Source organism: Excalfactoria chinensis, chromosome 4 (genome assembly GCF_039878825.1).
Source record: "Excalfactoria chinensis isolate bCotChi1 chromosome 4, bCotChi1.hap2, whole genome shotgun sequence".
In the NCBI taxonomy this organism is placed as follows: Eukaryota; Metazoa; Chordata; class Aves; order Galliformes; family Phasianidae; genus Excalfactoria; species Excalfactoria chinensis.
The window spans coordinates 80,890,017-80,907,244 of NC_092828.1; the positions used below are offsets into that span (position 1 = coordinate 80,890,017).

Genomic DNA, 17,228 nt, shown 5'->3' on the forward strand with positions numbered 1-17,228 from the left:
CCTCCTATTATTTTTTTTAAACTTTTTTTTTTTTTTTTTTTCCTATATAAATACTTGTACAGTTGGAATATTAATATATAACTGCAGCGGTAGAGCTCAATGCCAGGTGATGCTCACTTAAAAGATGTGTATTTTGTATTTAAGGGGCTATTTCTTGTTTTGTATCATATGCAATGCAACGGATTGTTTGACTTGGATTTCTTCCTATCCCTGTTAATTAATAAAGTACTAACGAGAGCTGCTGGCTGATGCAGAAAACCTGGTGGTGAGTGGGTGCTGTGGGCTGATGCCCCAGTGCAGAGCTGAGCAGTGCGATGACGTGATGCTGTGGGTGTGGTGGTCAGAGCCATCTGGGTTGCATCTCTAGGTTGCAGAATGCAGGTGAACCTGAGAGCAACTGTGAAGATGCCCCCAGAGCTGAGCTGTGCAGGCAGTGCCTGGTGTGCCAGGGCCTGCTGGTGGTGCCAGGTGGGGTCTGCCTGCCTACAGCACCACCAGCATGAAACTCTGCCGGGAACTCAGCTCTGAGCGCCGGGTGTGCAGGCAGCCCTTCACCTTCTCCTGAAAGGGAGCCGTGGTGATGGTGTAGAGGATGGGGTTGAGTGCGCTGTTGATGGGCAGGATGAAGATGACCACCCAGGATGTGATGGTGCCTGCTCCAACCAGGAAATGCCATCAGGCAGCCAGCCTCCCCCAGGGGGGAACGCCCCATGAATGCAGCAAAATGGGGCAAAGCCACCTGCAGGGGCACAGCCACAGGGGTTCATGACTGCTGCCCGCTGCCAGGACCCACCCAGGGATGAGTGATACTCCCCCCTTCCCTTCATAGCCCACATTGGGTAGGGGAGCATCCAGATTCTGCAGCACCCACCCCAAGAGGCCCATAGCTGGGGATGGGGGTGGGCAGCAGCAGGCTTGCTCCAAGACATCACCTGGGATTTCCACCTGCAGCAGAGAGAGCAGCTTGAGCAGGAAGATGGGGATCCAGCAGAGAGCATCAGTGAAGACAATGAAGAAGAAGCGTTTGGCGATGGCCACATCCCGGGGGCAGACGCTGCTCTCTGCTGTTCTGCAAGTGGTGATGCGGATAGAGTAGAACATGCCAGTGTAGGCAAAGACAATGGTGATGAAAGCTGCGAGGTTCAAGCCTGGAGAGAGGGAGAAACCTTGCTCTGAGCGTGTCCTATGGAGCCAAGGCAGAGCAGAGCTGTGCCCACTTCCAGCAGTGAGAAGAGTGGAGACATCACTGCCGCCTCAACTTACCCTGACCCCATGCTCCACACCCCATCCCCATCCTCACCCAGGTAGATGGTGGTGGAGAAGTCCCTGGCACTGGGCCGCTCACCCAGCTCAGACTGCAGAGGGAAGCACACCCCGTTCCTCCCATAGTAGTTGCCAAAGGACTCCCTGCAGCACAGTGGCACGACGCTAAGCGAGAGGCCCAGCAGCCAGATGGCAGCCAGCACCATGGCAGTCTGCTTCCTGCTGGCTCTGCGGTAGCTGAAGGGGAACACGATGGAGAAGTATTTCTCCAGGGTCATGTAGGTGAGGAGCAGCACAGACACCTCAGAGGACAGCATGGCCATGCTGCCCACCAGCTGGCATGGCACGCTGGCCATCCAGCCCTGTGCATGCCTGTTGTATTCTCCCGAGTACTTCAGGTCAAAGGCACCAATGACAAAAAGATATATGCCCATCAGGCCATCTGCACCTGGGGGGAGGCAAAGCATCATGAGAAGGAGGCACCATGCTCAGCACTGCCCACTGCATCAGTGCCCCTGCACCCCCTGGCCCCTCCCAGCTCACAGCACAGGGATTTGATGGCCATGGTGTGTGTGCTGCTCTCCGTGACCACGCAGGACCGCATGCAGATGACACAGAGGTTGCCCAGGCAGGTGATGCAGGCAATGACCCAGACGGAGACACGCAGGATGATGTTGGCCAAGAGGTGCTCAAAGGAGGAGATGCCGTCGGTGTTGGGTTTGCAGCTGCGCACATGGGGTGCGGAGCTGCAGTACTGGAAATTCTTGAAGTAGCTGCAGGGGGAAGGTGCTGGCTGCTGCCATGGCTGTTGCACAGACATCTTGCTCCCAGCCCTGCCCAGCTACTCCCCATCTAGGTGGAGAAGAGCCAGCAGGACCCTCACACTGCAGACAAAAGCCTCAGGACCTCCACTGGAGGATAGCAGCACCTGGGAACCCTCTTCTGCAGCTGGGACACGAGAGGGACTTGCAGAGCACAAGAGGGTTTGTGGTTTGCACAGTCACCACAATTTGCTTTGGATGCTAAGGAAGCCTGAATCCTTCTCAAAACAGCCTGGAGGCACCCCAGTGCTTTCCTGGATCAACTGCCACACACTTAAACTTGTGCCTGCCCTACACTGCTGGCTATAAATATGGAGTGCTTCCCTTCAGCCTGTGATTCTCACCAACGTTTTAAAAATCAGTCCCTTTTTTGAGTCTCTCAGTCTCCATTAGCACGGATTCAGATTTTTCCCCTGCATGTTATTTCAGATTAATCTTTTCAAGCCTTATAAAAGGCAATTCCATATAAGCTTAGCAAAACTCTACATTAGAAAATGATGACAAAACTGCCATGCAAGGCTCATTTCTGCTTAATTACAGATAAAGGGAGAAAAATGATTGCTTATTAGCCAGTCAGGTAGAAAATGTACCATATCTGCAGTCCAAACAGACCAATTACAGGAAGGAAGGTGTACGATTGTCTTTCATTACAGGTACTCTAAAATGTGCATCTGCAGAAAAATCAACAATTTCTTGTTTTCTCCTTGCAAAGCACTCACAGCTGCCTCCTCGGCAGCATTTTCACCATGCCCATCCTGCCTGCATATCTCTGCTGTTCTCAGGCCGTTATCTGGGGCCCAAGCAAAAGACCCCGAGTGGGATTGCTTACCCTGGCTTCCAGTGCCCACCTCAGCCAACAGAGCCCACCCTTCACACTCCACCTGTGCCTGGGGCTGCACAGCACCCTCACACAACATGCACTCCACAGGGAACACAGCTCTGCAATGCCACCCCCTTTGCTCCAGGGGCTGCTTCTTGGTGTGGGATGCCCCTTCCTTTCACACTCACATATGGGAGAGGTTGGCCAGCCCACGGAAGGTCACGTTGTGGATGTTGGGGATCTCCAGCCCCTCCAGACTCCTGCGGGATGAAGGCAGCATGGCTGGGCGCTGCCACTGAGTGCGGGGCCACAGTGGCACTGCAGGGTTGGGGCATTGTGGGACTCACAGTGACAGCAGCTGGGGCAGGCTCTCAAACTGGCTGGGGCAGATCTCTATCAGGGGATTGTAGGAGATGTTCCTGGAAGGAAATAAGGTGCTGCTGTTCCTCCCCATGGATGTGCTCACAGGAACTGGAAGTGAGGGTAAGGGACCATGTTCCTGGCTCTTCCACAGGGCTCCCCACCCCAGGGCAGCACACAGCCCTGATGCAGGGGAGCAGTGGTTCCATACTCACAGCTGCTGCAGGGCTGTCAGGCCATGGAACAGCGATGGTGGGAGCTCATCCAGCCCATTGAGGGACAGGTCACTACGTGGAGCAGAGTAGTGTTGAAGGAGGCAGAGGGACACGCACATGAGTGAGGGCCCCAGCCCAGGGCCCAGGGGCACAATGGCCATGCACTCACAGCTCTACCAGCCTGCTCAGGCCTGAGAACGCCCCGCTCTGGATCCACCGGAGTCTGTTCCTACGCAGGATCCTGAGCCAGAAAGAAAGAACAGCTGAAGCAGTACCACACTCCAGCACAAGGCTGGCTGTGAGCACTCAAGGTGCTTCTGGGGCACCTGGCTCTGCTGAGCCCCCCTGCGGAAATGGGTGAAGACAAAGGGTAAAGAAGGCTTTCAGGAACCTTTTTGCTGTAGGAAGCTCTCACTGTGGAAATATCTCAGGGTTGTGCATCTAGGGGATTAAATGCCTGTCTGGGCTTTTCTATGGAGGGCTGCATTACAGTCAGATCTCTTTGTCTTGGGAGACACAGAAGAACTTTCAAAGTGCTCATCCTCACAGTTATGGAGCATAGAATGACTTGGTTTGGAAGGGAACCCAAGGGTCACCAAGTTCCAATCCCCATGCCACAGGCAGGGCCACCAACCTCCAGATCCGGTACTAGACCAGGCTGTCGATGGCTCCATCTTACCTGGTCTGAACACCCCCAGAGCTGGGGAATCCACAGCCTTCCTGAGCAGCCTGGTTTCAGCACCTCATTACTCCCTCTGTGAAGAATTTTCCCCTGACATCTAATCTAGACCTTCCCTCCTTGAGATTAAAACCATTGCCCCTTGTCCTATTGCTATCATCTCCCTGATGGATGTGGAAGAGGTGGTCAGGGAGTGCCCAGGCCTGTCCCCAACAACTGAACAAAATGCACGGTGACTTCAATTGCACCTACATCTTCTCCTACCATGAGACAGCTGCTTTTCCCCCCTCTTCTGAGAATGGTGACAGCAGGACCAGAAAGCGGGCAGCATGAAGGTGCTTAAAGGGAGCTGAGAGCATTGTGCAAAGCTCTACCCAGGAGGAGGGGGTGGACTGGGGCAAAGGTGAATTCTTTGCCTTCATCAGTGCCAGGGTGGCACCTGTGTGAGAGCCTGGACCATTGCTTAGCCTCAGGCAGGAGGGGACTAAACAGAACTTGTTGCTGTCTGACATACGGAGCCAGTGTGTGTGCTTTATGTGCTCCTTAGGGATATTTTTAGGGGCTCTGGATGCCAGCAGGAGGCTCAGGGCTGGCTGCAGGCCCTGTTGCTCCTGCACCACAGGAAACATTTTCCATGAGGTGCCCTGCCTCTGACCCCATGGATCACAGTAGCCCCTGCCTGCAGCTCCCTGCCCCACTGAGTATCCAGCCCTGCAAAAGGCTCTGGGGAGCACTGCTGGCCAAGTCTACAAAGCTGACTGCAGTACTAATACTGTTTACAAAAGCAAAGGGGAACCATTCATCTGGGACACAGCCTGGAGCAGAGGGGGGTCCCAGCTGAGTGCTGCCCATCTCCCACCTCCATGCACCCCCAGTGGAATCCCTAAAGTACTCACAGCACAGTGAGCTCACGGCACTGCTGGAAGATGCCCCCACGCACCGCCTGGATCCTATTTCCTTCCAGCTCCCTGCAGGGAATGCAATCACACTGCTGTTTCCCCAGCCTCATCCCAATGCCCCTAGGAGCAGTACCCAGACCCTGGCTGCCCCAGTCAGGTACTCACAACCAGCTCAGCTTTGGTGTCTCCGTGCAGAGGGAACCATCAGGTATCTTGGCCAGGGAGTTGTTCAGCATGTACCTTGGGGGGAGGCAGCAGGAACAAGTGAAGTTGCAGTGCAGCCTACCCACACTGGATGCAGCCTGCTGCTAACACAGGACCACATAGGACTCCATGAAGACTTTCTGCTTGTGCCTGGCCACACTGCAAGGCTGCTCACAGCAGTACCCAGATGAGTTGGCAGCACCTCCCTACTGATGGATCCTTGCACCCCAGTTCCTGCATCAAAGCATGAATCAGCTCAGGCAAATACCTGGTGCATGCAGAGCTTTGCTCACCTTCCTTGTGATGTAAGGATAAAGGTAAGGGTCACAGCCAGTGAGTGAATGGGTGCATCCCAGGGAGAAATGTGCCCAAAGCCAGCAGTGAACAAGCTGAGTGTGACGGGCAGTAAATGTGGATTTATAGCCTGGAATCCCTCTGGTATTTTTCTCAGCCCCTTTGCACATGCCTGCGTGCAGTGTTTCTTAGTGCACTTTTTGTGACCGCAGTTTATTAGGTTGTTTGATTTGTTAAAAAAAGGCAGAAGGATAAACACGCTGCGTCACTGAGCTGCTCCACTGCCCGCAACGTGGGAACACACAGTCTTGGGAACAGAGCTGGGACAGGTCCAGGACACCAGGTGCCAACTGGACATTGCAGAGCTCTGGGGGCACAGAACCTCCCACCCAGAACCCTGCACCAGCTTCTTCCACAGCCCTGTAGCCCCAACCATCCCAACCTCTGCAGTGCTTGCTGTCCCAGTCACCCTGCACCAGACCCCCAGGATCCCTGGTGGTTCCCAGCCCCAGCCACAATCACCTCAGCACCACACATCCACATCCCATCTTTTGGTCTTTTCCAACCACCTCTAGCCCTTACATCTCCAGTAGAGATGGTGCAAGCTCACAGCAGCAGCTGTAGCTGTGGCTCTTCCCTTGCAGCTGCGTGCTCAGGGATTACAGTTTAAAGCAGTCAGTTATATGTGAGCATACATACATGCATGTGTGCTCATTCACACATTTTTTTTCCCACTCTTGACAGCCAAAACTGCTCCCCTAACACTGACTCCAGGCTGCTGCCAGAGTTCCTGATCTACACAGTGGACTGCAGAGGTGGAGAAGGTGTTGCAATCACGTTTAAATGACTGCATGATTACTTTTATGGCAGCCACAATATGACAGTTATCCTGTTCTTCCCTCTTGGAAGTGGGCCTCATAAGCAGTGCTTGGCTTGAGCCTGTCTGGTATACAAACAACTCAGCACAAGAGAAAATGGCTGGCCAAGGCTGGGGTTCCACTTGCAGCACCACACTGCCCTCAACAGCTGCTGGCAGTGCAGGAGGTGGGCATCCCAGAAAGCCCAGAGCCAGGGCATGGTCAAGGGGGGCAGGAGGTACTGAAGTAACCCACAGGGGCTCTCCAGGACTCACAGGAAGTACAGCGACCTCAGCCCTGAGAACGTGGCAGGGGCGATCTGGGCAATCCTGTTGTTGTCCAGTATCCTGGGGGTGGGAGGAAAGAAAGGTGAAAGCAGGGAGGGGACTCTGGCAGCTCACAGAGTGCTGTGCTCGGAGACTATCCCATGGCCCCATCCCTGGGCTGGGGGCTGCCCCATGTCCAGTCCCATCCTCTTCCCTTAGCTCTTGGCCCAGCTGAAGAGTTAGATCCAGCTGCAGAGCCTGGATTCCCTCACAGTCAGGCTCTGCTGGATTTTTCCTCTCTTCTGCTGTGAAACAATGATAAATTAAACACCCTTCAGGGAATTCAGGGCTGTGCCTGACTTCTCTGAAGTCCTCTGGTTTGTGTGCTCCACAGACCACCCTGCATGAGCTGCTCATTGTTCTGCTTCCCTCTTTGATTTAAGGGACAGCTGAGCTGGTCCTGTGACACATCGGGAGGGAAGCTGGGAGCAGCACTGCATGCTGTGGGGGGCACCCTGCAAAGCAGCCTCTGCAACCCAGCTCTGACCAAATGCAGTCTTAGAAAGCAAACAGGACAGAATGGTATGGGCTGTCCTTTTTGTTTAAGCAGTTTGTGGGAGTTGGAGATGGAACCGACAGCACATGGGGAAGGTCTCACACAGAGTTCTGGTGCTGAGAGTGCCCTGCACCATGCCCACCACCCTCTGCAGCCCAGCAGGAGCAGCTTCTTCTCTACAAGAGAGAACTGCTTGGCTCCCACTACAGAGTCACAAGCCCAGCATCTCTGCTCCACCCCATACCACTGACAGAGTTTTAGGCAGCCCCTGCTCTGGTCAGTGCCGCCCCCAAGGAAACAGAGTCATGATGCACATGAGGAAGCCTGGAGCAGAGGGGAGCTTACAGCCACTCAAGGTGGTTCAGGTCCTCAAATGTGCGGGGCAGCAGCCGGGAGATCCTGTTGTGGCTGAGGAACCTGCAGACAGAGCAGGAGAAGCATTTTCCTCCTGTCTTGGTGGGGCTGCTCACAGGCCCCCACCGCCTATGCCTGGGACACTCCCTGGTCCCTGTCCCAGCACAGGGCCCTGCTCAGAGCAAAATGGGCTGAGGAGGGCATAGCTGGAGCTGCCTCAGCTCTGCTCATCTCTCTCCCCCCCACTCCACTCCAGCTTACAGCAGCTCAGTACAATTCCCACAGGAGCAGCTGTGCTGTGCGTGAGGAGCTCTACATCCCACGGCCCCACTCCCCTGGGCCTCATCACACAGCTGCTCTTACTTACAGCATCCTAAGCTGAGAAAGTCCAGCAAATGCCTTAGGTGAGATCACACTGATCTTGTTGTTTTGCAAGAATCTGTTAAATAATAATAATAATACAGAACAGAAAGCAGATTGAAAGAGAACTGCTTCTTAAGGCATTCTGCAGGTCCCTGAGAAAGAGGGATATACCCCATGTCTGATGGAGACCCACAGCTCCAAAGCAGAGGGAGCAAACGATGGAGCTGAGGAGTAGAGCAGAGCCAAGCTACTCCACTCCTCTGTGCAACCCCACAGGACAGAGCAGGCAGTACTCACAGCTTCCTCAGGCTCCAGAACCTGGTGAACTGGTTGTCCAGCAGAGCACGGATTTTATTTCTCTTTAGGTCCCTACCAGGAAAGTGAGAGAAAAACCACAACAAAAAAAACAAAGAACAAAAAATAGACCCAGTGATAAAAATACAAAAGAAATCAAATTCAGAGCTTCAACCACAGGAGAACAAGAGAGCCCTGACTCTCTCTTTCCTCTAAAATACAAGTGCGTTGCAAGGCAGCTGCTGCTCATTAACACAATCCTGCTAATTGTTCTCCAGGTGAGGATCTTCGTGCTCTTCTCCCTTCTCTGCTCTCACTTCACATATGTGAGAGGCACTGGAGGCTCAGTGGTGCTGGGATGGGGGAAGCTCTGTGATACTCACAGCTGTGTCACATTGGGGGACACCCAGGGCACAGAGCTGAAGTTCTGTGCAGTGCAGTCCACGGCCCTTCCCCAGCATCGGCACTGCTCTGGGAACATCTCCAGCACTGCAGAACCAGAGGGGATGTGCTGATGGGGCAGTGGGGGGGACCACATGGTGGGGAAGGGATGGCAGTCCCAAAGGTGGCTTACAGCATGCGTCTGCCTCGTCCTCTGTCCCACTGTTCCCAGCCAGCATGTCACCCAGCACTCCCAGCCAGCCTGTGGTGTCCACTGTGGGCAGGAGTGCTGTCAGGCACTGCTGCATCCCACAGTGCCCGACAGCTCTGTATGATGGGAGTAGAATCCCACAGCCCTAGGTAGGGTGTGGGAAAGGAAGAAGATAGCAAGCTGGCTCCAGCCCCATGGCTGTGTGGGTCAGAGTGAGCTTCATCCTGCCATGTTATGCACCTCCAAATGCAACCCCAGTAAACTTTTCCTTCCACTCTTTCTCTCATCCCACCAAGTCTGCCCTGAGCCAGGCACTACATCCATAGCTCCCAGCAGGCATGTTTGCCCAGTCTCTAGCTTTTATATGCTTTGCTCTTCAGCAACCCTGAGAAAAGAGCCCCCCAGTGGCACAGCATATCGTGCAGAGAAGGAAATTCACTTTGTTTCCTTACATCTGCTGCAGCCATGTCCTCCAACAATTGGCACAGAACCCCTCACTCCTCTGCCTCTGCACACCGCCCACACAACCCTGAGGACTGCAACAGAATGGGTCTCCTGCATCAGGAGGGTCCCAGACGGGATCTGTTACGTGGGCATGCATTACTGTGCCAGAACCAGGACACCATTGTCCATGATTCTTGCCATTGCTATTGCTCCCAGGAGAGGCTGCAGCTCTGCCCTAATACCCTCATGGTCCCAGCTCCTGGCATTTCCAGCCCAAGGACACCCCAGCTTCCTAGGGTTTTGCTAATTACCACAGTTCTCCTCATCAGCACCGTTGTCGCAGTCATCCACCCCATTGCAGTGCAGTGCCTGGGGCAGGCAGACCGAGAGGTTGCCACAGGGAAACTGCCCCAGGGGACACACGTACACATCCCTGGAGGGAGTCAGAAGAGCGTCTGCAGAGGGAAGAGGAGATGCTCAGTATGTGGGGGGTCTACATCCTGCCGTGCAACCACTGGTCCCTGTGCCGCCTTCCAACTCTCAGCAAAGGCTCTTCTCCCTCTGGGTTTCCCTGTTGCCCACAGCAGACACTCTCCCACAGACAGACATCCCTCCATGATGCCCCGTTCATTAGCATCCTGCAATTATCCCTGGCAGAGGCATGCCTCAGATCCAGCTAAACGTTTGCACACCTGCTTTGATCAGGCACTGGGAAGTGGCAGCAGGCAGGCACCAGGAGTGAGCAGGGCTGCATGCAGGGCCCAGCCTGTTACTCAACATTTCTTTCAGCTGTCAGACTATTAATGGCTAATGGGGCATGCTATAATTAAAAGCACTTTGTCTCACTTGTGCACACACACTCATCAGCAAACACTGAGCCTTCACCACCAGTCCTAAGCAGGAGAGGGGGAGAGCAGTATCCCACAGCTGGCTGCAGCCTCACTGTCCCATGCTGGCCATAGTGAGGTGCAGGAGCTGCTCCTGTGTTGATCTGGCACAAAACAGGACCTGAGGAGCCCTGCACTGCAGAGACATGGCTGAAGGACCTCACAGTCCCCACTGTGGGGAGTGTTTGCATATGGAGCTATGTAAATACCGAGAGAGAAGAGTTTATCCACATATATATTTACGCACATAAACAGAGGCAGATGCTGCTTTTGAAGGAAGCTGAAGGTCGCAGTGGAACTGATGCTCCCCGGCCCTGGGTTCTGTTCTGCACTAACCAACCTGGGGCTGGAGGAACCAGTTACAGTGTGAGGAAGAAATCAGGCAAATGGGGAGAGATGGGCAAGAAGTGAAACAAATGGACAAAGAACAACAGGCACTGCTTGTGCACCCCCTGCCCAGCTCTGGGAAAAGCCAGCCATGAGAGGAAGTGGCCAAATTTAGCTGGGGCTGATCTTGGCATTTGCTGCATCCCTGCAGGGCCACACAGGCCTGTAAACGCAGCCCACGCAGCCCCATAAAATGGCTGTGTCCAAAATAGAATGCAAAGCCAAAGAGTGCTGCTGGGGGGAGGGAGAGGCAGCCCACAACTGAGGCCAATTGCTCAGACCCAGTCCACACACACCACATTCTTTCTCATCATGCAGCTGTATCCCAGGGTCTGCACGCAGCTCTGTGAGGCTGCAGCACCAGTGCCAGAAGGACAGGACAAGAACTTTCTGCTGGGGAGCCCACTCATTCCAAAACCAGATCAAAGCCCTGCTCTGCCTTCCCTGCACTGGGAGCAGTTTCCCAAGTCACTTCAATACAGTGGAAATGTACTGAAATGTATTGAAATGTATTGAAATTCTGGCAGTCCAGAAGGTAAATACTCTAGGAGCTAACCCACACAGCAAAGCAGCTTGACTTACATCTACATCACCTCTATCTGCAAGGAAAGCCCATTGCTGCTGGTGCTGAAAAGGATGTGGCCACCCCATGCTGAGCATCACAGCATCCCACCGGGGCTGAGACCCAGCTCTGCTGCTGGCTGAGCTGTGTCCCCAGCGCTGCTGTCAGAACCGCCCCGGTAATTAACTGCGCATCGGGCAGAGGCCGACCCTCTCCTCCCCTCCCACGGGAACAGTTTGCGTTGCCATCGACAAAAGCAAAGCACAACAAATCAGCCTCAACGGAAATACCACAGTATGCCTGGATGCTTGGTGCACCCCTTCCCAGCTCCCCACAAAAGCACCTGGTTTTTGTATGGCTTTGGCTTTGTGCACCACTCCGTCCCCAGACAGACCGCAGCATTAGCACTGCCCTGCACCTCCCCTGCTCCGCTCCGTGCTTGCTTTCTCCCAACGAAGGGTCAGAGGCACAATCTGTGGTTGTCTCTGGGGTTACCTGTCTATGGCGTTATAGTACGTGGGTGTCTGGGCAGGAGCACAACACTGAGCAGCATCAGCAGCCACACAGAAAGTACTTCTCGAACCCAGCATTTCTCCTCCATGCAGCTCGGCTCTCTGCAGGCAGCACCGTGAGTGTGCCGGGCTCTACACCCAAACCCTGGGACACAGCTGTCCTTGAAACCGCCCCTTAGCCCCCCAGCAGACGGTCCACGGCCCTCCCCACTTCCAACAGCAGCTGCACCGCACCCACGTACCTGTGGCAGCGCAGAGCAGAGAAGGCAGCACGAGCAGGAGCAGCCACATCGTGGGGCTCCTGACACTGAGAACGTGCTGCTGTGGAAGACAGAGGAGGAGAAGAGTGTGGAGATGCGACCGGTCCTCTACTGCCAAGAGTTCCCAGCAGTGCACACCAGCACTGGTGTGCTGCACGCTGTCAGTGCTCTCTGAAAGCCATGTGCTGCACTGTGCATTGCCTGGCTGGGGAGGCTGGGAGCTGAGGAGGAGGAGGAAGGCGAGGAGGAGGAGGAGGAGGAGGATAAGGAGGAGGAGGAGGCAGAGGGCTGCTTTCTCTGCACAGGGAGTTGGCATTGCAGCCCGTGCTCCTGCCCACTCCATGGATGCCCCAGTGTGGGGCAGGGCAGCCCCAAACCTGTGTGCCAGGGACCCACCCCCGGCACCTTCAGGTCACTGCTGCTCTCACTCAGCTCCCTGGAACCAGCAGGCTGAGCTGCTCCACCAGCCTGGGTTCAGTCTTGGAAGGAAGGATGGGCCCTGAGGAGTCACAGCTGTGCTACTGGGAGGGGACCTGGTGGCCTCACCATAGCTGTGATCTCCACGTTCCGTTCCTCTGCCATCAGTGTACTGAACCTCCTTGGAATCTCCTTTCCCAGCATTTCTAAATGCTGGTTATGAGTCCAGAAAACCTGTAAGTGCATAACAAATATAACCACTGCTGCTGGAAGGCAAATCTGCTCAGGATGCTGGAGCAGCTCTCTCACTTTTCCTTAGCTGCATGACGTAGGTGTATGAGATTAAATGATAAACACATTCCCCCCTTTATTTGAGTGTTCTTATTAACACATTTAAAACGTATCAATAAACTTGTCAAAATCCTCACTGACGCTTTTAAAACAACACAACAAGTGTTCCTATCAGCACTGAGCAGGTGAGTGTAAAACACATTGCCTCCACCTCCAGAGCCCAACACTGACAACCATACGAGGATGTAGCTCTGACCCTAGGCACTGAGCTGCTGCACTGGGTGGCTGCACAGCCCCAAACTTGCCTGCTCCTACTGCTGTCACTGCATCTCAGGAAGGGTCTGGTGGGATGCAGCCCTGTGGTGGCAGCTGTGCCAGGATGTGGGGAGCAGACTGTGAAAGATGGCATAGAGCATTTGTGGTTCTAAATCTGATTTGCTTAAGATCGAAGGGTGCATTGAAGCCAGCAGCCGGATAGAATGAGGCGTGTTTCAAGGTCTGACAAAATTCCTCTGTTCTTTAACTTGGCTGTAGTTATAGCAAGGACTGCCCAGTGACACAGGAGGCCATCCCCATAGAGGATGGGAAACAGAATCCCGTGAGCAAGCAGCAACTGAAGAAACTGGGCAAAAGCGGGAATGGCATTTGCAAACTGATGGTGGCCAATTCCTTTTCCCACCAAAGGCAGTGGTGACTCCTCTCACCAATCCTGCTGGGATTGGTCCCTCCACTCCCCCCAGCCTTCAGCTTGCCTCTCCTGTGGCTCTCCAGGCTGTCAGCATCCTCACACCACATCTGCATTCCTTTGCAGGAGCTATGTTAATGGGCCAAAGCATTTCTCCTCACACCCTTTGGCAGCAATCTTTGTCCAGATCTTGACTGTGCCTCCCACTAACCACCAAGTGATGTATGGGCGCTGGAGGCTTTGGTGCATGCATTAAATCTCTGTAAAGCCCAGCAATACGATACAACAGATTCCCAGACGGCCGAGAGAGGTCTTATGCAATGGCACAGCGTGGATTTATAGCTGGGGTCAGAAGTCTGACCTCTCAGCACTGCGCCTGCTCCAGTCCAGCCTTGCAGCAAGTGTGTCCTGCTAGCAGCTCTGTCATCTCCCCAGATAATGTTACTTCTGAGCAAAGCGAGCCAGATTTCCTTCCACTTTGTTTTCCACTGAGTTGTCTCTCCAGCCAAATCCATTCCCTCTCACTCAGGCTGGACTTCTCCAGCACTGCTTTCCTCCATTTGCTGGAGATGTGCCTCTGCTGTGTTCACATTCTCAGTACCAGCAATGCTGGTGCCAAGCTGCTGCCTGCCCTGTCCCCATAAGCAGCAGGGAGTTGGGGATGCTGCAACCCAGGCACCCAGAAAGATGCTGTTGGCAGAAGTGCCAAAAGAGGCCACAGCAAAGGAAAACCCAAACTCATCCCACAATGGCTCCTCTCTGTGCTGTGTGCTGGTTTTTGGTTAGGTTCTTTGGAGTCTGCAGCCCTGCTTTGCCACTACACTATGACATGCTGCCTAAGACCTGACTCTCATCCATGTACAATGATGGTGATGCTGTGCCTTGAGCTTCCTGCAGCACATTGCCCACAGCTCCTGTGTGGTGCACGGTGCTTCCAGTGCCACAATGTGCCCTGAGCTCTCCGTCAGCCACACAGCAATTAGGGGAACTTAACACTCCTGATGGGAAACCTTTTAAATAAGTCTACACCAAAGCTGCAAGCCCAAGTGTTTCTGCTCAGCAGATGAACCAGAAAGTCATTAATTACTCTGTGCTGGAGCAGATGTTTCAGTGTTTGAAATTGCTGAGGAACTGAATCACTGTACAGTTGGATGCCAAGAGATGGACAGTGGCAGTGCAAATATGAACCTGGTGTCAGAGGTTGGACCAAAGCAGCCAAGGGCCAGGGGAGCATCCTACAGACCTTAAAGGTTGTGTGAGCTTGAGGGGACACAGCTGGGGACTTTAGTTCTCAAGTTGAATCTAACATTCATGTGTGCCTCGGTGGCGCAGCGGTAGAATTCCCGTTTGCAACACCAGGGGGCCCGGGTTCGAATCCCCCCTGTGGAGCAGGGGGTAGAAGTGCCGCTCTGCTACACAGAGGGCTCGAATCCCGAGAGTTGGACTCGATGATCTCTAAGGTCCCTTCCAACTCGCACAATACTATGATACTATGATGATACTATGATGATTCAGAAGTGACATCTAGAGCCCAGCAGCATATCAGGTCCTGGCTGGGTGTGTGGGGAGGCTTTGGGGGGCAGCATAATGGCATCGAGCAGGCAGAGGTCCTCCCACTGTCCTCATCCCCTTTCAGGCCCTTTCCACCCCTGCCTCCTCCAGCACCTCTCAGGAGTGCACTTGGATGGGGTTTGCAACTCAGCTTTGTGTGGCAGCCACTCACCCACAGGCAGTTCCCAGCACCCAGGTCAGAGGCTCGCTCTGGACAAGGCTCAATTGTATTGCAGTACACATTATTTATATCTGTGCTGCTATGGTGCATTGTTCTTGGAATACCATTTTATGATATGTAATAAAGAGGACTTGCAGCACAGCTTGCAGGCTCTCACAGCACTGAGCCCCAGCACATCAGAAAACCCCACTGCCCACACCTCTGCTCTATGTGAGACACTTTCCCTCCTTAGAGTTTAGCTGCTGGTTCACCACTTGACATCGATTCCTCAGTCTCAGATTTTACCCCCTTTTGTGCACTGCTGTGGTGTAAAAGGAAGAGAAAGTGATGGGAAAGGCTGTTTCAGGGCTCCCGGTCTTCTCACCGCTCATGGATTGCTCACAGAAGCAAGGCAGCACAGAGACAGGGCCCCACATACCTGCCTGATGTGCACTCACTGATGTGCATCCCCATCCTGGCTCCTTCCCTCCTCAGGCTGATGGTAAATCCTCTGCTGGTTTGGAGGGAAGTTTCCTTCTCCATGCAGAACAGCCATAAATCACTTGTTCTTGGGCAACATCCCTGACCACAGAATGAGAGCAGAGGGTGCATGCCAGGGATCGTGGCTGAAGCCCACCCTGGCACAGGTCACTGCCAGGCTCCTCTCACTGCCCTGTGATGAGGTGAGGTCCAGAGTCAGCCTGGGAATTGCCTGCCTTTGTCCAGAGCACTTGGCCTGGCTGCAGTAGGGCTGGATTGCTTGAAAGTAATTGTTGGTCTGGGGCCATAAATGTGTTTCTCCATCCATCCAGCACAGCCCTGCTTCCAGTCTGGGAAGCTGGATGCAGATCTCAGCAGAGCAGCCTCAGCTCTATACTTTTATATACTGACCCAAGCCCACATCTAACTCGCGTGAGCCAGCCCACAGCTCTGCAGAAGTGGCTGCACTGTCTTACATCACTGTTGCTCTTCCAGCAATGCCAGAATCACGCTGGGAGGCCAATTCCTGGCAACTTGGGAAGGACCAAAGGCCCACAGGAGCAGGGCACTGCTACTTAGATGTGGCAGTGTTGGTCAGACAAGGACATCTGCAGCTAGACAAGATGAGAACTTTGTGCATTTCAGCCCCGATTAGACTGCGCAGCCACTGCACTTCTCCATGAAACATGCCTGGGGATGGGCAGCAGGAAGCTCTTGCCCTTCACATGTGAATCCCCACAGAACTTCCCACTGGTTCTCACCCTTCCTACTCAACTATTACTTCTGCTGGCAAGAGAGATGTCACAGTTCTGCCTAGGGCCTCGTGGGAGCAAGGTCACATCTCCCTGCTGGTCAGGGCCTGGGGTGGAAGGATGAAACAAGGTCTTCCTAGGATCACCAGCAGGTAATACTGTGCTGCTTAGTGACATTCAGGCTGAGGGTCCGGCTGACTCATGTACATTGTTAACTCCAATCTTGCAGGAGCAAGGAGGTAAGGTCTGATAGCAGCTGCAGCCAGGAATGGTGCTCTGCCTGCCTCATTCCCCCTGCAGCCCCAGCCTGGAAATCTACCCTGGGGGCTTTGCTTGGAGCGTTCAGGCCTGTGTGCTTCACAGCCCGGAGAGCAGCATCTCAGCTCCCACAGATCAGAAAGAAGGGACCCTCTTGGCTCACTGTCTGGGAGTGGATCAGCAAACAAAGAACCCAGCACCTGGTGGGGAGGGGAACTAATTGCTAAAGCTGCTCCAGCTGGCACTCTCTGCAGCTTCTGCCAGAGTCTGTAGACTTACCTGCTTCTTTCTTCTGCAGAGCCTTGCAGAATGAATTGCAGGAAAATATTTGGGCCATCGAGGTCTTTGCTTTCTAGCTGTCATGCTGAAATGGTGTGAAATTGCCAGCCTTAAAGCAGACAGGTTTGATCAGCACACCATGTTGTGGTGGATTGTAAACACAAATACTGAGCTGTGCTGGTTTTTTTTGGGTTCACAGCCTCTATTTCTTTACGCTTCCTCATGGATGCAGCTTGCAAAGCCTTGCAGGATGGTGTTTGGGAGCCACTGCAGTAGAAATGCAGATTTTCTGTTCCGGGAGAAGAATTTTCTCCTTGAAAACCACAGCACTGAATAAAAGTTAGGCAACCTGGGCTTCACCAGGTAACCCCCCTAGCTTTTTGGAGACAGCTTCCTCTTGCCATTGCCTAGTACTGTAAGTGCTCACAATGCACTGCAGGCGCTGACCTTCCTCTGCTGACAAAAG

At 53.8% G+C, this 17,228-nt stretch overlaps 1 protein-coding gene across 1 annotated transcript; it reads right to left on the reverse strand.

Moving 5' to 3' along the window:
• Nucleotides 1–41: 41 nt before the first annotated feature.
• On the reverse strand, nucleotides 42–12,085 carry LOC140251265 (relaxin receptor 1-like). Its single transcript, XM_072334816.1, has 18 exons — nucleotides 11,872–12,085; nucleotides 9,593–9,736; nucleotides 8,820–8,900; nucleotides 8,629–8,734; nucleotides 8,249–8,320; nucleotides 7,956–8,027; nucleotides 7,580–7,651; nucleotides 6,688–6,759; nucleotides 5,223–5,297; nucleotides 5,055–5,126; nucleotides 3,649–3,720; nucleotides 3,480–3,551; nucleotides 3,252–3,323; nucleotides 3,093–3,164; nucleotides 1,807–2,036; nucleotides 1,301–1,711; nucleotides 933–1,148; nucleotides 42–653 (listed from the first exon to the last, which is right to left on the reverse strand). Exons 1-18 carry the CDS (start codon nucleotides 11,918–11,920, stop codon nucleotides 484–486), a joined length of 2,130 nt encoding a protein of 709 aa, XP_072190917.1. The 5' UTR covers nucleotides 11,921–12,085; the 3' UTR covers nucleotides 42–483.
• Nucleotides 12,086–17,228: the final 5,143 nt, after the last annotated feature.

Excerpts from the sequence above, each read along its gene's own strand:
- LOC140251265 (XM_072334816.1), bottom strand. The coding sequence starts at position 11,920 with ATGTGGCTGCTCCTGCTCGTGCTGCCTTCTCTGCTCTGCGCTGCCACA. Across the intron at positions 6,760-7,579 it reads CTGAACCACCTTGAGTGGCT|GATACTGGACAACAACAGGA; the intron begins GTAAGCTCCCCT and ends TCCCACCCCCAG. Across the intron at positions 1,712-1,806 it reads GGCCATCAAATCCCTGTGCT|GTGCAGATGGCCTGATGGGC; the intron begins GTGAGCTGGGAG and ends GCCTCCCCCCAG.